Consider the following 20,998-nt stretch of genomic DNA (forward strand, 5'->3'; position numbering starts at 1 on the left):
ACTTAAAATGTAGCTAGTTATCAAACCAAATACTGCAAAACCAAGACTGATAGCAAGTGTCTCATTTTCCTGTGTAAAGTGATCTGTATTTCACTCAGCACTGGGAATTCTGTTACAAGTTTGGGGGCGGGAAGTAACTGCTTCCCAGGTTCGTTACCAAGTACATTATCCTGTGAAGGACTAAATGAAGATTTCTTCTAATAGATAACGATATTTGAAAAGGAAGTTAAGTGAAACCTATAATGAAGAACATAAATGGTTGGCTGAAAAGCATACTTACCTGCTGGTCTAAATATTTGGTTTCAAGGAGTTGGGGGGGGGGGGGAAGTACTAATATTACCATTGTTATCCAAAAATAGGATACTGCACAACAACAACCCCCATGACCCATGGAACTGTATGTACAATAAAACAAATTTAGTTAAACAGAAGGAAAATCATGCTGAGGATATTTCTATATAATTAGGTTAATTGGTCTTTTAGTCCCTAGATAGCAGCTGAGCTACAGAAAGGAGACTACAAAGAACCTAAAAGCTGATTGCACTTCTATCCATCCAGGGGCAACGTTTGTGAATCTGTGTTTAATATCCTCATACGCTTCCTGTCTTTCTCTCTGTCCTCTTCCTGTCCTCTGTTGGATTCCTGCGCTTACTTGCTGCTCCTAATCCCACAGCAATGCAATGTTTATTTTCTATCTCCAGATGCTTGTCTAAAGTTTGTATACAACTTTCTAGCTTTCTTTTTGAGGTTTTAGCCTCCCAGCAAGATTGCAGACTCATATGCTAGCAAGCTGTTAAATTTTGGACTACTGACTATGCAAGTGCCACTGTACACTGTTATATGTCACTGTAACACCAAATAATCAAGGCTGCTTTTCAGCTGCATTGTAGCAACTGTGTTCAGAAACTTTTCATGCAACACTCACCTACACATTCTGGATTTTATTGCTGTAACTGATGTAAGCACACCTACATGGAAAGTAGTTCCCCCCCACAGAAATCTGAGTAAAGCTAGAATAAATTAGCTTGAGTTGTATAGCAAATAGTATGTTTGAAGCCATCAGCTTTGAAAGTGCTGTATGACTTCAGGGATGACAGCATGAAAAGGAAATACTTTGCATTAATAGGTTACTTCTTAAAAACTCTCTGTCCTGATTAAGTAAACATGACTACAGAGAGAGTACAGCCTTGACTGTCATAATAAATAAATGGAGTAAAACAGGGCATTACAAAAAGCTCTGTTCAACAGAATTTCATCTTGATAACACATGACTTGATTCTTGACATTTCCAAAAAATCTGGTCATAGTTATTCAGTGACAGGCAAACTGGCAAGCCCTGGTGCACTGCTGAGGGCAATAAGTCCCCCCAGCCAACTGTCCTTACTCAGCGCTAGATATTTCTGTCCCTGCAGGAGGGGCAGCAAAATGGAGCATGAACCCACTCTTCAATCCCCCGGTACAACGCCACATTTTCAGACACAGTTTTATAAGCAGTGGGTTTCCCTCTCTTCCCTGGCTGGTCATTCATGCTTGTGTGCCCTCTCGCACTTGTGCTGGTTCAATTGGTGAAACACAGAGTGAGTCAAATGACTCAGAGAGGAGCACAAGAGCACTAAGAACAGTTGAACTGGAACATACCTGGGAGTGTTTTCTTAGGCAGCAATGCTGGCTTAACAGGGCCCCAGCTTCAACTGCTCATTCCAACTCCCACACTGCTCACTGCCCCCTCAGTTGACATATGGAAGTCTATGCAAATTGTGATCATGGAAACAGTTTCAGCTACACATACAAAAATATCTCACCCTCCTCACATAGTATTTTTTAATTTTGGCCCATTTCAGGAACCCAATTCATTTTGTGGCCCCAAAGCCTTCATGCTGATAACCCTGCTAGGGAATTATGAACTGCGTGAAAGGTGCAGGGGATGGCACCTCTTCATCCACCTGAGGAAGAGTGACATGAGATTACATGCTCAGGAAAATGAACCCACTGTAATATAACAAAGCATGGTAGTGTTTATTTTTGGAGAACGTCACTGCAGAGAACAACAATGCTAAGCCTCCACCCAAGGCCCATTTACCATACTCGTGTCCCCTCCAGCAGGGTCTGTTCCAAGCAGGCGCTTGCCCCAAGCTCTGCAGAGCCGCCTGAGCGCTCCAATGTGTGCCAGAATCTGCTCTCAGCCCTTGCGCAGAAAGGGAGTGCCTTTCTCCAAAATCTAGCAGTTTTACACAACTCTCTGATCTAGGCAACTTCCATCAACCAGGTCAAAAACAGGATATGCACTTACCCCTTGGGCATATGAAATGTTTATCACTTAGGAACCTAACAGTAACAAAATTTAGCCATGGGTACAAACTGGCCCCAAGTATTGTAGGCTGGCAATTAGAAGAAAATGTATAGCTATCAGACCAGTGAGGAGGGGGAGTAACGTTTTGACAGAATTACTAGAGGCAGTCTCATTACTTTTAAGTTAGAACATGGCTATGGAAGGAATCACATGGCTACTGGGCCTTTGAGGTTTGTTTCTTCTGACATCCTTGAAGGAATGTTAAGACAGGCACATACGGCTTCCTAGAACACAGTGCCACCCTCACAGGAACTATAGGAACTATTGGAAATGGTGCAAAGAACTGTGCCTTTTGTGGGGAAGGGGAAGGGGAGGGATCGGGAAAGGGGAAGGGAAGAGAGAAAAAGCTGCACAATGCAAATTTGTGACTTCAAGATTTGAAGCCAGGGACAGAAGGGTCATCCAGCCTACGTGAAAATCGCTGCTTATGTACCAACAGACCACGCTGTGACTTCATGGCTTCTTAAACCAGAACTCTTCCCTCACGCGGCGGGGCTGAGTGCCGCCGGACACTGCGGGCCTGCCCCCTCGACGGGGCTCGAACCCGGAGTCCGTGGTGCGAGCGTGCTGGCGGCGCAGGCGCGGCGGGGACTGGCAGCGCCCGGCCCGGCCCCTCAGCGGCCGCCCTGCCCCGCGCCGCCGGAGCGCGCCGGGATTAGGGCTGCGGCTGGGTCTGGGGCTGGAAGTGGGGTTGAGGTGCGGCTATGCCCGGAGCGCGGCGCCGGTCGGTGTGACTGACCGACCGACCGACCGCCTGCCTGCCGCGCATGGCGGCGGCGCTGCTCCCCCTGCGCCGGCAGGGAGGCGGCCCCGCGCCCGGCGCCGCCCGCCCGGCCGCTCCGTGAGCTGGGGAGCGCGGCGGGGAGCCGGGGGCGTCCCGGCCGGCCTCGGTGGGGCCCGGGGCGCGAGGCGGGGGCCATGCCCTGACGGGACGGCCCGGGGGGAGCTCCACGGACGGCCCCCGGGCTCCGCCGCTATGGCGGGGGCCGGCCTGTGGACGAGCCTCAAGTCTGCGCTTTGGAGGAGAGGGGACCCGTCGTTGTTCCTTAATGATTCCAGTGCCTTCGACTTCTCGGACGAGGCGGCCGACGACGACTTCCCCAGGTTTAACAAGCTGCGGGTGGTGGTGGCGGACGACCCGTCGGATGCGGCCCCCGAGCCGCCGGGGAACGGGGTGCACCTGGGCCTGCAGCCCGACGAGGACTCGCTGCCGGAGCGGGGCAGCGCTCTGTGGGGCGCCGGGGGCATGGCGCCGGGCCCCTGCGGCGGCTGCAGCGCCCGGAGGGAGCTCTGCAAGCAGAGGAAGGTGAAGAAGCGGCTGACCCTCGCCGCTGTCCTCTACCTGCTCTTCATGACGGGGGAGCTCGTAGGTGAGTCGCTGGCCTGTGTCGTCTCTCTCCTTCTGGCCTGGCTCGATGCTCTGGCATCAGCCTTTAATTATTTACCCAGAGAAGCCATCTGTCTGCTGGTTGTGTGGAGAGATCAGTGCCCTTAGCAGTAAGGCCAGAGAGTGAGAAGGAGCGAAGTCCACCTGTATTTTTCGTGCAAGAAAAGCAAGGGGTATTTCAACTTTAGTTCCCTGAATCTCATCAGTTCCCCAGACTGGCAGAAAGCAGGCTTTTTGTTGTCTGTCTAGTGGCTTTGTATTTTTGCCTGCTCTGTAAGCTTCTAAGGTGTAGCGAGGGAGAAACTGCATGGTGTTGTACAAACAGAAATAAAAGATGAATAATTTCATCCTCAGTATTTTCTAATTCTGCCACAAAATCTTGCTGTTTGCAACGGGAAGAGGGAAATATAGTTCCGAAGGGTGACACTGACCTTGTACCAAAACTCTAATATCTGGGGGGTGCTTATCCTTAGCTATCAGATATGGCAATGCATTCTAGTTTTTTACATCCAAAAAGACAAATCCTGCGCAACAGTGCAGTCCAGAAACCACTCTCTTGACAACTTCCTGAAGTCCTGCTGTGCTCTGAACTAGCACATACTCCATCCAGACACAAACCGCATGATCAAAGTAAATGAAAATAATAGGTATTTTAACACTTCCTATTAGAACAGTTCAGAATACCAAGTAGTTCGATTGAGTTAAAGTATTTGTGGTTTCTATTTGTTGGTACTCAGAAGAAAGCTGTTTTTTTTTAACCTGGAAATTTGTTCCTATATGAGCATTCAACTGTTGTTGGTTAGCAGAATGCATCTGGTGCTCAAGTTCAGCTTTTATTACTCCCTCATAAAGACATGCTATCATTTACTATTCAGGTTGAATAGAACCTGTACATGATACATCAGTCTGTACAAAATATGACTGTATTTATAGCCTATAGTGACATGGGCTTGAGATAAAATCTAAAGTTGAAAGTCCCTTGGATGTGTAGATAAGCTCTTAAATGTTATGCCTTTGCCATTATGTAACAATTTTTACAAAGCATAATATTTATCACTGTTCACTTGTTAATTTCCTATTAGTGTCCTGTTACCATCTGTCCTTTGGATATGTCCATGACATTCAGTGTAAGTGCTTGGTGCTCCTCAGCCTCCTGCAGAATGCTGAAACTCTCTCATCCACTTTCCTGATTTAAAGCAGTGGGGAGTGACACATGGTCAGCACATGAATGCATCTGTCAGACACCGGACAGCCTGTTATGTTGAGCCAGGTGTATCTAGCAACAGACAATTAATGACAGTTTCTTTTAAATTGCTTGCATTTTAACATACAAGTCTAAATCACAGAGAATCTACTGCCCATAATTCACCAGCAAAAAAGAAGTCACAAAAACTTTCTTGAAGTAAGGAATAGATGCTTCAGATGTAGCAACACAGGACTTACCTCTTCCTTCTCCCCTATCTAAATTAGGTCAGTCTGACTGAAGGGCTGATGATTGCTCATGTGAAGTAAGCTAGTGCTCTTGGATCACTTTTTCTAGTGCAGTTGTGCATTGTATCTTTAAGACAAACTTCAACAATATGTGTAGGGAGTATACTGTATACTCAGAATCACTGAGTATAAATAATACAGCGTGTCACACATTCATAGGAGACAGAAATGGTCATTTGTTTCAGAGAGACCAGATAACTGGCTGCATGTGCACTACAGTTTTATTTGGAACCTTATTTCAGGAATGTGGGTTAGTAGAAAATAGTGGCTTTGTCTCTGAACACCTCGCTCTGGTTAGTCTTTAATAATACTGCCACAATACATCAACTCATCATGGTTTAGCACTTAGCTTCAGACTTGCAGAGATGTAGCTGAATGCCTGAGTTTGTCCTCTGGCTCTGTTTTCTCTCTGGATGAGATTTTGGTTCAGCGTGAACTCAGGCAAATTTGATGAGGGACATAGTGTTATGTCTCGGATGTAGGTGTCCTTTAGCATGTGACTTCATTGTACTTATATCAGAACTCTGATACACACCAAATTTAGTCTATCTGAAGGAAGCTTTACTGAGTAATATTCCTGGCAGCTTTATGCTGAAGTCACAGACATTCTCTATTTGGGGGCTTCTGATCTGATTCGCTGTATTGTAGACATCTCCATAGCTAGTGCAGGGACAGCTCTGGAAACAATAGGTGTTGAGAGTAAAAATACTCTCCTCGCTGACACATCATCCGCTGTTTCTCCTGTGCAGCCAGGACTTCTGCAAGCTCAGGTCAGAGTGACTGATTTGTCTGTACAAAGCATTACTACTGTAGTAGTACTCACCATTCTCAGGTTCATGTATGCTGTTACCAGTCCTATTTCAGGATTTGGGCACGGACACGGACAGCACCTAGACCATTAAAATATTCAAGCATCCAACTTTCAAAGAGAATAAATCTGACTTAGGTATCTGTTTACTTTTGTGGATCTTGACCTGAATGACTTGCCTTAAGGCAGATAATCAGTACCAAAATAAGTGAAGATGGAGCCTTCAAGTCCTGGCTCAGCACTGTCCCTATTTAATGTATTTCAGTCCAGCCCCGCACTGTGTTCTGTCCCATTTGGTTTGAAACTTTGGAACTTTTTGAACAAATCTGTAGTTCAGATATTTGTGAAACTCTGGTCGTGTAGGACTTTAACTGATTTCTGTGATCTTTGACAGATACGAGTTTCTGCAGAAAAGGCAGAACACCTTATCAGATGATTAATTTGTTCAGTAAAAATCTTCCTGCTACTGTGTCAAGATGCAGGAAATCTTGTTTGAGCAGCTGATTTGTGAAATCTTGATTGGCTTTTTTTTTTTTTTTCAACTATAGCTAAGCTCATTAATCCAGCCCACTTCAGTGTTTGTTGTTGTATTTGATGAACAGTCATTGTAAAAGTCAGATAAGATAATTTACACTCCCTGGGAACCATTTTGCATGAAGAAATGAAAAACACTACAGCTCCTAGTTATCTTTCCTGACAGGGTTTGATGCGTTCAGTTATGTTCAGAGATTTCTGATTGATTGTTCATGAGGAGGATTGCTGTCCTTCACGGGTCAGTGAAAACAGCGGTAAGCCATCAGGCCTTCTATTTGTAAAGAATGTAGATGTCTCCCCCAGCAGTTGCTGTCTGTGTTTAAACAGCCCCTGGGTAGTACTTCACCAAGCAATGAACCAGTATGTTTGGAACACAGAGAACCTTCAATTTCAGAATTTCATTCATCTCGATGTTATTTTCTTAACCCATGTGCTATATTAAGACTACCTTCAGTATCTGAATTCCTTCCTTACAATTTTATTTTTGAAGTCCTAAGAGACTAGCTGAAATGGAATTGACTCATCTTGGACTGAAGTACCTCTCACAATTTAATACATGTGAATTAACATACATACTTTAAATGATCATACATGTAAACTCTTGAAGGGAATGGCCTTGAACAGAAATTTTCTTTTGTGTTGACTGTAAAACTGGCTGAGTTGCACATTTCTAAGTCATATTTTTTTTAATTATGTGCGAAAACAAATTAACTCTGAACAGCAAGACATTACCCATTTTAATAAATAATAATTAAAAAAAGCTGCTGAATTGCTGAGGTTTAAAAACCTCATTATCTTTGAGCCTTTGGAGAATTTCAGCCTCTAAAGAATTTGACTTAGGAACAACTAAAGACAGGGGTTGGGGGGAAGGAACTGTTTGAACCGTGGTATTTTCAGTAGTTACAGGCAGTGCAAGCAACTATATTATCAGTTTTTCTGCTTGTATGGCTGGGGGAAGAGTACGGCTCGATCTGCAGATGGGCACACTCATGGATGGACAGGGACACACAAATTTTATAACAGATCTTGAAAGCAATCAGCCTGTTGTGAATTTGCCTTTGCTATTTCCTCACGGTCAACCTCTTCACTAAGAGGCTTTTAATTATATACAAAGATACCTTTTCTCGAAATGTTAGTTGGAGCCTCAAGCCTGCCAAATGGCGTGCCAGCTGCACACTCTGCTTGGTAGAATCTACGGTTTGAATGGGTCTCAAGGTAAAGTGAGAAACTAAATCATAGAAGAACTGACACTAAAGATGTAATCTTTTCTGAGAAAATGGGCTTATCCTCCTGCGTATGGAAGACACCGTAGTCTGTCCTTGATTCCACATTTGGATAAGGGATGCCTAAGAGAGGCACATTGTTTAAATCTCCGTCACCCATCTAACAATAGCATTAGCAATTGAAATGGAACAAAGGTATTAACCTTTGCTCTGTGGTTATTTGTCTCAATGCATCTCATAACTATGAGAAAAAAATTACAGTAATAAAGAAAAATGCTGTGCAAGTGAAAGTTACTGTCAGCAATATATATTAGCAGAATTTATATGCCCTTTCCAGGACAGGGAATGATGAAGGTTAAAAGATAATGTAATAAAAATAAAAAGGGGGCAGTGTGAATTACTTTGTCATTCAGTCATTGTATTTCTGTCCCTGTTCCATAAAATCAAAACATTTAACAGCTGTAATTTAATTAAGAAAAAAAAAGGATCAGTTGATTAAACATACACAATTATCTATAGAGAAAAGACAGTGAACTATTTTGGGCCTGATCTTGCAAATGCTATGAAGCAAACAGTGTCAGTGAAAATAACAGGACTGAATCCTTTCTATGTTACTCTAATAGAAGGCACGCTTCACTGCATTTCTAACTATGATAGCTTTAAATTATAGCATGGCATGTTGATTGTAGTGGCAAAAAAATATCCCTGTTCAGTGATTTTAAGAAGTACTCTCACGCACTTAATGCGGTGTTCTGAAAATAAGTAACTGGAGATTGTGCAAAGAGGATCCAGAATCACAAAGATCATGTGTCTTGACTTTTCCAACTTTCTTTTCAGGTGGATATGTTGCTAACAGTCTAGCAATTATGACAGATGCACTTCACATGTTAACTGACCTTAGCGGTATTATTTTGACCCTGCTTGCTGTCTGGCTGTCTGCAAAGTCTCCCACAAAGAGGTTCACTTTTGGATTTCATCGCTTAGGTATGTAGATAACAGCTTTTGCTATTAACAGAGTATTTTAAGCAACAATTGAAAAGAATATCTAATTATAGAAGAAGAGATAACTAGAAGGAAAACAGTAACAAACAAAAGTAACTTTGACACCTTGCCTGTAATGTCCTTTCACTGCTCTGGCTATTTTGGATCCACTACATGGGTTGTATTGCCACAAGAGAATAAATCACTTGAGCAGAATTGTAATCCGTACTGTACTGTACTGAGCTTGAGGCAGCAGTGAGCCTGAACTCTTGAGTTGTCCATGTTAGGTCACAGTCTGGTATCTACTGTGCTGTAAACCAACTTGATCCGCAGTGGGGAAACTGGCAAGGAGGCATAAAAACAATTAAAGGTGACCAGTTGTGGCTGAAAGTCTGGCCTGGCCTCTTCACAGGTTTAGGCAAATGCTCCTTTTGATTACTACTGACCTTCATCATTAGGTCATTGCATCAGACCTTTTTATTGAACTTTAAACCTCAGCCAAATTCAAGTTATCAAACTTCAGAGTTTCACTCACTGGGAGTAGGATTAGTCTCTCAGTCTCTGTGGAACAAGGATTAATTAGATTCAGAGTTAAATTCTGAATGTTTGATTTATCTTTCATCTTCACGAGGAAAGTTTTCAGACTATTGGGGAATTGGATACACTGAGACACTGTAAGTAAGACTTCCTACAAATGAACCATTGCCTAGAAAGTTTAAAAAGGGTTCAGAGGAGGAAAGCTATCCCCAGCAAAAACATGAGTGGGTATTCAGCTGTGTTTCATAGCTCACCCATAGTTAGCGGGCTGCTGCATTAAGTCAGGTGCCTGTGCACCTTTGTGCTGTGGAATGGAGGTCTGTTGAGCAGGAGGGGTACGTTCACTGGTATATCACTATTACTGTCTGTGTGACAGCTACACTGAGGAGCTTGGTGGTGCAGGAGCTGTGTGTGTCAGTCAGCTGTTTTCTACAACAGTTTGTTGCCAGTGCGCTGGATTTATGAAGTCCCAGTGACTTCACTAGCATTATGACGCTGGAAAAAAAAACCTATACAATATGAATATTGATACTTTAATCCAGAACTAAAAAGTTCTGTAGAGTATAGGACCAGATAGCTCTGCCAGGTGTCTCAGAAATCACTATTCCTCTTGCACTCCCCAAACCACATGAAACAGAGATTAAAATGTCCCCTTGTATCCAGTACAGTAAGTTACTTCACCTCTGCCTGTTTTAGGTGTTTGTAAAAAAGAAACAAGCAGAATTATATACTAAACCTTGGAATGGCTTTTTCAGGATTCATTTTACTTCATGTCTGGAAGTGTAATGATGCTAAAGGGTGCTTTCACGTGGTTGCTATCTGTATTGGTTATTAATAGTTTATAATATACAGTTGCCGTTCTGGACTTGCAGATATTTTCCCAAAAGCTTCAATTTATGCTTCACGAAATAGATCATTTCTAGCGTTACAGCTTGCTACCTCTCCTCTATACTTTCTATAGTGTATATTTTTTCAAGGAATTTCATAGTCTTGTATAGTCATTATATTTCATTCTTATACTGACTGCCAGACAGCAGCAGAATCCAACAACTCCATCACTCCTAGTCATTTGTCATCAGTTAGTCACTAATGCATGAATGCATAACTCTGTACACTAGCAAAGATCTTTGGGCTTTAGCAAAAAGGCATTAACAGTGCCAGCATTTCCCATCACAAACTTTTCTTTCAAGAAGTTTTAATTTTGTGATAGGAGTCCCCCCTAATACTGAAACCTGACCTTGCAGGTATGCTTCTGGCACTTGGCTCATATTCTCCACAAGGATGTTTGCTAGCATTTAAACATACCTTAATCTCATTTAAAAAAAAAAACAAAAACAGTAGTTTATACATCTTTACAATTCTTCTAAAACCAAAATATAAATAGAATGAACATGACAACTTAAAACAGGAACTGTTCTTAAGAAAAAAATAAACTTTTGTTTAACCATCAAATATTACCCAATTATATAATTTTTCACTTACTAATTAATTCAGGGGTTCCATAGCACTCTGCAAAGAGGAATCCCTCAGGATTCCTGCCACCTCACTTTTTGCATTATTTTTGCCCCATTTTACTGCCAAGAAAAATACTGATCAGACTGATCGATCCATTTCGTGACTTGTGGCCGGATCTGGCCTGTACAATCAGTCTGTATCACCCATCATCTTCTCCCTGGAGAAGAGAGCGATCAGCAGCAATTCCTCCTTTCTTTCTGCTGCCCAGTGAGTCCAGGCTATCAAACACAGCAATAGGTTACCCAGATAGGTTGTAGAGCCTCTGTTGTTGGAAATACTCAAAACCTGGCTGGACACAGCCCTGAGCAACCTGCTCTAGTTCTAGATCCCGCTTTGAGCAGGGGATTGGACTAGACTACCTCCAAAGGCACCTTTCTACTCAACCATTCCATGAGATTACATGTTAGCAGCAGCGTAGCGATCAGTAGGGGAGAACTAGAGCCTGTGGGGGTGGGAACAGAGTTCCTGTGGTTGCAATGAAAAAGGGGAAGTTGGTAAAGATCCTGCAAGAAATTCTCAAAACCTTGATCCAGGCTCTGCAAGTACTGAAGATGGGATTGTTGAAAATGAACCTATGCATTTTTTTTAAAGTCATATTTGTAAAGTTTATTTGCCGATTTCAGGCACCCTTTCTGAACTTTGTGGCCTTAGGACCCAGTTTCACACTTCAGTGAATGCTGTCTATGGAACAAAGCTACTTCTGGGCTATATTCTTGTTATAACACATTTTTCCAAATATCCTATGCTGTAGGAAGTTCGTCAGCAAAATAATATGAGCTCAACAATAGCCTGAATTTCATGAGATGGTAAAACATGACAATGTTAAAAATAGAGATTGAGCATCTGTCACAGAAAAAAAATGTAGAACAGTTGTTTGAAGCTAGGTGTATGTACAAGAACTTTAATGGCCAATCTGCTTTGCATTAAATTTTAAGATAATCTATACATACACTAAGCACAAAAACATGACAATCAAGTGCTTCTATGTGTTCATTATCAGTTTTGTTTGCAGAACCATGAATTTTCATACTTGTACACATAAGCGTTGCATTGTAAAGAAAACATTTGTTGATTGTCTAGTCAAATTCCAGAAGAAAGCACTGGTTTTCATCCATTTTAATTCTCTTTGAATATATAATATGTATGCTCCATCTTTAGTGTATTCCCTTTTCAGTGGTGAAAGGGAAGCTGACAGATTCAGGAATGAGTTAGAGAAGTGAATACAAAATAATGAAGCTTGCAGTCTTATCTGAAAAGGGTTATATATGCTTGAAGCCAAATATAATTCTGTTTCACCAAGTGGAGCTACCTCCTTCTCAGCAAGACAGTGAGCAGATTTAAACACAGATATGAAACTTGGCATCTTTCCACTACTGCAGAGACAACGTCAGTAATGACAGATCAGTCAGGCTACTGACACAGTGCATACTTCATTTCACAAGTGAAAGATCTCAGCACAAATCTATAGTGTCAACATGACAATGTGAAAAAGACTGCAAGGAAAACACTGGTTTCTGTTGCAGAAAACAGAGTTTTCTAGTATTCACAATGTTATTCTCTGTTAAAAGCTAACGTGCTACAGTTTCACAAATAGGAATTAAAAAAAAAGCATTCTGGAAAACCAAAGAGGGGGAGGGGGGAAGGCTGTTATCCTAAGTAATCTGCGGGCATTGTAAAGAAAGCTACCACTTGCATGGATATTTCTAGGACTTCATTATTGCTCTGAAGTCAGAAGTTGTGACAGTTGCCATTCAGAGCCTTGTTACCACCTGGTAATGCTGGCACTCATCCAGGCATTGACACATTAGGGCTGAGTGCATTGGCATGAGTTTCTTCTCCCATAACAATGTGACAAATTCACTGTATGGATCAAGTGACTTTGGTGGTATGAGCAGCTTTTATACCTGCATGTTCTTTACTGTGATATTCAATAAATAAAGGCAATTCTTTATTAGAAACGACACCTCCAGTAGCCAAAGCTGTTTTGCACACTGGCAGATTTAAAGCAGAGGGAGAAGGGAGGCAATTCTGAGATCAATCTTCCTACAGCTGTCACATAGCCAGGAGCTGAATTTTGCCCTTCCTCAGGAATAAATCAGGGCAAGAGGTATGGGACAAGGGGAAAGAACAACAGTTATAATTCAATGCAAATAACTTCCAACCCTGATCTTTGAACTCACAGAGGAAGACTAAGATCCCAGTGATCCATCTGACGTGACAATAGTAAGCCTTATGCATAGTGATTAAAAATTACTCAGGCATGGCTGCAGATTTACTTGCAATACAATGGAGCTAACTTTAAGATTTTTCCAGTACGTTTTATAAAGACCTGCATTAACGTGCTTATAACTGAGACAGTCTTATCTGGGAAAGCCAGAAAGCCACAACAGGTCAATCATTTTTGGTATATGACGCTAGAGTGAAAAAGTGTACATTTATGTTAAAAGAAATCTAGTGACCCCTATGTTATTTAAAATAGAGTACTAAAACCACAGGATGGACTCATCATCCTCAGGTTTTACGTGTACTGTCACCAGCCCTGTTTCATTACCTGGGCACTGAGGCAGACAGCATTAAGGTCCAGACCCGTAAAATATTCAGGCCTCTTTCCATCAGAGCAGCGGGAGCCTTGTGGGGAGCTATAACTATTTATCACAGATGCAAATGGCAGCAGACATTCTGGGACGATATTTTTTTAATTTACTTTCTTTATACTGATGCATGTGCCCTTTTGAAAGTCTGGATGATCAGATAGAATTCTTATACTACAGTGTTGGTCATAACACTCCTACCTTTGTGAAATACGAGGATTTGGTAATCGTTCAGTAGTGTTAAAACATCACGTCAATACTGAGACTTACATTAAGCAATGCTTCATAGCTGAAATGTACACATGTACACATACACGTCAACAAGCTCAGAACTGATGTCTGACAAGTTTGTATGGTTCAGTTCCTTAATCTTACAACTTTTTCCCCTTCTAAATACAAGAGGATACATAAAAGTCATCTCTAAATCTAGCTTAACACTGTAGACATTTGAAGTCAAGCCTTGTTTGTAGGAGATCTCAAACACCACCAGCCCACATATTTTCCTCTCCTTCAGGCAGGGCTTTTGTCTGTGACTTCTCTGACAAAAGTTTCAGGTAGTCTGATTGAGTCACCATCATTGCCTGTTTTTAGCATAATTGGAGAAAACATGACTTCTGGAACATACTGACAGGGCTGTGTGAAGGTGTTGACTGAAACAAGCTACACCATTTATTAGGTGTATTTGTGAATTATATTTACAACTTACTAGTTGTGCATTAGTGCTATAATACACAAAAAAAAATTAAAATAATTAAGGCTCTGTACATGTTATAATTAGGAAATAGATCCAAGACTCATTTTTGTAATGTTGTTTCCTTTCTGTTTGCAGAAGTATTGTCGGCCATCATTAGTGTATTGCTGGTCTATATCCTTATGGCATTCCTTTTGTATGAAGCTGTTCAAAGAACTATCCATATGGACTATGAAATAAATGGCGATATCATGCTGATTACAGCAGCCGTTGGTGTTGCAGTTAACTTAATGTAAGACCTCCCTTTCTCTCCATTAATGCTCATAAATGCATTTCTGAATAAACTGTTAATTCATTCATGGCCTGTAGTTTTCTCACAGGACATCATTTTGCTGGACCTCTTCATTCTCATAAAATAAGACTGGAAATGATGTTGAGTTTTACTTTCTCAATTCTTTATAATTTCTTTCCGTTGAAACAAAAACCCACCAAACACACACCAAACCCTAAAGCCTGTTTCTTGTAATGTTTTTCTTCTTTCCCTTTCAGAATGGGTTTTTTGCTGAACCAGTCTGGACACCTTCATTCTCACTCCCATTCCCACCCTCACTCCCACATACCTCAGTCAAACTCTCCCAGCACAGCCCACAGCAACAGCCACGGACACAGCAGCCTTGCAGTGAGAGCAGCATTTGTACATGCCCTTGGGGACTTGGTACAAAGTATTGGCGTGCTGGTAGCTGCATACATCATACGTTTCAAGGTAAAGAATGGCTAATCTTTGAGGTAGGGTGGGATATATATTTTTTAAATTTAACCTGAAGTGATTAAATTAAAAAGAGACTTGTTTTTCTAAGTTATGAAAATGATATACTTTGTGATGTCCTATTAGAAGCTTCATATAGTTATGTAAAACGAGCAAGGACTATTTTATATTTTGTAATTATCCAAAAAGAAATCTTCATATAAGTCAGAGCTCTAAGTAACTGCATTTTGTGAGTCACATTTTAAAAAATGATCTTATTTTTGTACATCCTTTAATACTTTGTAACTTCCCTTCCAGCCAGAATACAAGATTGCTGATCCTATATGTACATACGTATTTTCCATACTGGTGGTTTTGACAACAGTCCGAATTCTGTGTGACACAGGAGTTATCATTCTGGAAGGTAAGATCCACACAGTTTGCATTGCTTTACATGTCAAATACTGGTAAACTCTGGTACAGAGGGGAAAATGCCAGCAACATTTTTTGCATTATTGTAACTGACATGCCCACTACGACTACTCTATCTAGTACTTCCATGTTATGAAAGTGAGAATGTAGGGATGAAGAAAAAAATCTTTGTTTTTACCTGCACCTTCCCATCTGTTTCATACGAATTACTGTTGACTTTTACTACAAGGTAAAGTCAAGGACCTCGGAATATTTGATGTCAAGTGCTTTTCTTGACATTTAGGAAAAAGCAAAAACAAACAAACAAACAAAAACAACCTTTACCTTGAAGGCAAAAATAGTGAAACCTGAATTAAGAAACCTGAATTAGCTCCAAGGCAACAGCTGAGATTTAGCTGGGCAAAACAGATAAGGCAAACTAATGGTGTATCAAATTCCAGATCTTTGAGTTGTAGCTCTTTGCATAGGTATCCCAACTATCATAAAAATGTCAGAATTAACGGTGCTATTAAAAGTGATGATAGGTCATTTTAATGTATGCTAGAGAATTTTTCCAAATGGTCCTTTTTCAAGGATCTCCAGCAAACGAACTTCCAAGGAATCTACATAAAACCTTTTTAAGGCAGCCTTTCAAAATTAACATTTCAATTTTAAATGAATATTTTAAATAAACTTTTCATTTAGAAACAAAACATCTAGCTTGTTGAAGCATTCAAAAAATACTCCAAAACAACAAAACCCTACTCTGATATATGCAGTTTGAAGCTTATTCAAATACTTATTTCTATGAAATTCTTCAACAATTTAACTCGCAGTTCTGATTCAGAGCTATAACTGATTTAGAAATCGGAAACCTACCCTCATGCATATTTTTGTCAAGTTTTAGTAACACAACAAAGAGCTTTTTAGGATGAAAAAAACTGGATAATGATACAAGTTTTTCTTTGAAGAGTTTGAGCTAAGCAGTTACTAGGAGATGTGGTAAAATTTGTATCTCCACAAGTGCATTGCTCTAAAGGATGTGATGTTGGCTACTGTCAAGAGACTGGATTCTGGAATGGACACATCACATTTGAGACAACAGCATAACTCCTGTACTACCTCAGTATACATACTGACTTAATATGGCAGTTTGCATATTCTTCTCTTTTGGTAACTTAAAGATACTAAACATTTTAAACAACACAAATTATAAACTCTTTCAATGTTTTGAGATTTGTCCTGACAGTTTATTTGAAAGGCCACAGAGTTTGAAAAAGACTGAATTAATTTTGTCTCGTATTTGGTATCACAGGAGTTCCCAGGCATTTAAATGTGGATCGCATTAAGGAAGACTTGCTGAAAATTGAAGATGTTTATTCTATAGAAGATTTAAATGTTTGGTCTCTCACTGCAGGAAAAACAAACGCCATAGTCCACTTGCAATTAGGTAAGCTGCTGTACAGCATCATTTCAGATCAAGTCCAACTTGGGTGGGGGAAGCAAAAACCAACCACTTTTTCCTCTTTATCTTCTTTATATTCTCATTTAAGTAGATCCAGAAAATACCATTCTGGTGGAAAAAAAACAACTAACTATGCTTTTGTACAGTGAGGTATAGAAACCATTAGCCAAGAAGGACAAAATATAAATGAAAGTCATGCAAAGAAAATATATTTATACTGAAACATCCAGTATGGAATGATATATACTTTGGTGTGGGAAAGAATTTCTCTTCAGAAATTCCCATATTTTGTCTAGGGAAAAGCCAGGTGAAGTTCTAAACCAGCATGTGGAACAGTCTGACACATGGAAGATTGTATGCTTTGTCAAAAAATGCTGATTTAGGGATCTAATATATTGCCATGCCTATCACTTCTCAGGACAGAAGTTCTACCCCCTCATCCTCCCATCTAAATTACTTATTTTTATCAAGATATAGTTCTGGAGTTCTGGTTGCAGGATATAGGCCTAAAGGTGTAAAATAATATATATATATATATATATATATATATTATTTTTTCTCATATATATATTTGAGAGTGAACAATTACTTGAGTTGGTAGCTCAGTGTGATAAATATGAAAACAGCTAGATGTCCAGTTTTCTTAACAACTGAATTCTATTAAATATTTTCTTGATTTTGCAGTTCCTGGTAGTTCATCTAAATGGGAAGAAGTTCAGTTCAAGGCCAGACAACTGCTGCTGAACACATTCGGAATGTACAAGTGCTCTGTCCAGCTTCAGAGTTACAAACAAGAAACAAGCAAAACCTGTGCAAGTTGTCAGAGTTCCAGTGCCTAATTTCATATGTTTTGGGAACTGCTGCCTTATTCTTTATCTTGTAGTCAAAGACTGAGAGCAATAAATGCAAAATGAAAATGATCAAATAACAATTAATATGTGGATTTGTACCATATAACATGCAGCAGGGAGAGCTAGTGCTGCAAAAAGTGCAGTGGTTGCCCTACAGAACATGTATTTCATTCTTTCCCTTGTACTGGTTTATTCAATTTGTTATGATTTTGAGACAAAGTTGTTTTCAGGTCGTTTACAAACTGAAGCGTGGTTCTGCAGATACCTCACAAATTACAGTTTGAGATTGTCCTTTAATGACTGTGCACCACAAAATAGCTGCACTCCAAACGGAGCATCAAGTATTCAGTATTTCAATTAAAATCATGCCAGGGTTCCATGCACCATGAACCTCAAACTCATTATACAGTATTTTTACAATAGTCATTTTCATACAGTCTCTTAAATTATGATGCATGCAGTGCTAGCTGACCTCTTTTATAAACGGTCTTTTTGGAGACATGGCAAAATACAGAATTTACTGTAACCAGACCAGAAACTTAGCTTTAATCTGGGCATTCAGAGATCCAGACAGGAAGATCCTTGCCCAGACTTCTGGTGTTCAACTACGTACCCAACACTGGACCCAAAGTGTTTTAAATGATCAGTTATCTTTGATGTATTATAGAATAGGGTTTATACTTTAGAAACAGGTTATTTATTTTACAGAGTTTTGACTTGTAAGATTAAATTTATTATTAATAATTTTGATTGTCTAAACCAACATTTGATTCACATTAAAAGGCCAGTTAATTAGCATGTATTCCAATTAACACATGTGCTATAATTCAAACATTTTCTATGATTTTTTTTGTTAAAAAAGAAAATCAAATGCTAGCCTGACATGAAGTTACTCTCAAATTCATTCTACAGACATGCAAGTTACTTAGATCTACTAAAAGGAAAGCAGGGAGCAGAAGTTTTAGGTGTACTATTCCCTCAGTCTCAGATCTCTTTTTCATCTTTGCTTTGAAGTGGTATCCTCACAGAAGAGCTACTGCAATAGCAGTCCCCCCCTACTTAGCTTTATGAATAAAATGAAACCCAAGCAAGCTCAGTAACCTAATGTACATTGGGCAACGCTATTGTAGCCTGTCTCTGTAGGTTGCTTTCTCTTATTGGTTGAGAGACAAAGCAATTGGAAAAGACTGTTTTTTCATCCTGACACTTCAAAGTCCACAAAACTGAATTGCTTTCGCTCACGGTGTTGATCCCTGTACTTTGAATGTACAGAGGATAATAAAACACAACCCTTTTACCTGTCCCTAAGCTATCATACATCCAAGCTCAGATTTACGCCTGTTTCTGAAGTTAGTTACATTGAAGAAGCCAAGGGCAACAGGAATATGACCTGTGGAGTTCAATAAACAGAACTTCAAGTATTTTTTGTTTATTCTGCACTTTGATCTTTATGCAGAACTTCCACTGACATCAGAAGTAGTTCCATACGTGGATCAGAAAGGAAAATTTTGGCCCAATAATGGATATTGTGATACTCAGCTGTGAATACTTAAGCTAGTGTCTGTCTTGAAACTTGCCGGAGTCTCACATAATTATCAGGGTGATCTCTATCTGCAATTGGTAATAATAGTCTTGGCTTGTTTTCTCTTTTTTTTTTTTGGAGGTAGCTATCACAATGTATTTGCAAAGGTGAAAACTGACAACAGTATTATTTTGGACAAAGTACTCATAACACTGTATTATGTTTGTATCTGTTCTGGCATGAAATGGGAACACAAGTACAACATACAAGTAGATATAGCTCAGAGGCAAAGGAGCACCATACATGGAAAGTTAATGCTTCAATACAAACACCATCATTAATTAAGCCATATCATAGTTCATGAAAAGCGTTCATCCCATCCTTACAAACTTCCTAACAACAAAAAAAGAAACCACAACAGGTATTTTGCACATACTAATACTCAAATAGGTTTTAATTAACTTGGGGTTTACAGTTGATGTAATTAGAAGTTGAAGTACAGTAGACATTTATTGTATTTGGAGTTTTTTATTGTAATGATTTACTACGTTTGTTTAATTAAGAAAAAGCAAAAGTGTTGCTTTATTGTGGGTTTTATTAAATCAATAATTAAACTTCACATTGTTGTCATATAAAATTTATTTGTATTGCTATCTCGTCTTTTTCTTTGATTCTTACAGCAGTTGTTTTTTGAAGCTTAACTCAGTTTGGTGACACTATGTTTAAAATAAATTATGGCTCCCTCTTTAGTCAGGACAACTTAAGTCTTGTTATTTCCTATGCAATAATTGTACTCTGGAAAATATAAACTGACAAAGTATGGTGAAGGAACAGCCATAAAGCAACTGGCAAGGCAGCCTTGAAGCCCTTCAATCACCCCAGAGGTGCCCTTGTTATCAAGGCCTATGGACTAACTGGAAGGAGTCCAGAGAAAAAAACAACAGAATACAATCTAAAATAAAAGAATCCATGCATCTGTATCAGGGAGACTCTGAAGTGGAGATTCGCTATTTTAAGGTTGTAAGGTCTCACATAGCAATTGGTATCTGTGTGGCCTACCTCTAACCCTTTTCTTAGTCTTTATAAATTAGGACAGAAGTTGTCTGGCAGTGTTGCATTTCACATAAGATCTCAGTACTCTTCTGAATCTGTTATTAATCCACAACAAAAGGAATACACAATTGATAACACTCCTAGTGATGGAATAAAAGAGTACAACAGAACTCTAAAAATAAACAAATTGAAATAGTTAGCACACTTACTTAAAATGAATAGAGAACTCTTGAGAAAGTTTATTCACAAATAAACTACAGGGAATATATAATCTAACATGCATTAGCAGTGCTCTGGTAAGTCTAAAGTGGCTATAAAAGAAGGCAAGTTATAGATATTGTAAGATCATTTTTCAGTCATCACCTTAGAGGAAAATGGCATTGGTATAAACAAGAATCATGTAGTGCCTTTCCAAGCAGCTCTGCAGCACATCCAGATTATTTCACCTGGTTATCACAAGATCATTCACATGTCTTCATACCTCTCTATTCATCATTGTAAACCCTTCTGCTTGAAATGAGAATGCCTTTACTTTTTGAGTTGTCCCTACCCAATAGGCACCTAAAATTTGAGGCTTCCACAGCTAGTATTCCTGCTTTCCAGAGATGTGCCAAAATGCTATTGCTGATCGAACAGCTAAAATTCTGTGAAAATTCTGCCATCTCTTACAGTCTACATTGGGAAGAAATTTTAATCTGTGATTTTACTAATCTTCTCCCTAAGTATAGATACAACTTCAATGACTACTCATATGAGTCAAGTGTTTTTATAAGGAATGGACTGCAAACCCTCGCATTCTGCTCATATTCTTAAGTGTTCTTATGCTAAGATAAAACTTAACAG

The 20,998-nt window shown here is 39.8% G+C and overlaps 1 protein-coding gene across 1 annotated transcript; it reads left to right on the plus strand.

The window, feature by feature from the left end:
- Positions 1–2,948: 2,948 nt before the first annotated feature.
- SLC30A4 (solute carrier family 30 member 4) lies at positions 2,949–19,739 on the plus strand. The gene is made up of 7 exons (XM_080607938.1): positions 2,949–3,720; positions 8,631–8,777; positions 14,247–14,400; positions 14,658–14,871; positions 15,172–15,277; positions 16,580–16,714; positions 17,414–19,739. The coding sequence occupies exons 1-7, from the start codon at positions 3,327–3,329 to the stop codon at positions 17,566–17,568; spliced, it is 1,305 nt and encodes a 434-aa protein (XP_080464064.1). The 5' UTR covers positions 2,949–3,326; the 3' UTR covers positions 17,569–19,739.
- The last annotated feature ends 1,259 nt before the right edge of the window (positions 19,740–20,998 follow it).

The sequence above is a fragment of the Anser brachyrhynchus genome (assembly GCF_964034855.1).
Source record: "Anser brachyrhynchus genome assembly, chromosome: 11".
Lineage (NCBI taxonomy): Eukaryota > Metazoa > Chordata > Aves > Anseriformes > Anatidae > Anser > Anser brachyrhynchus.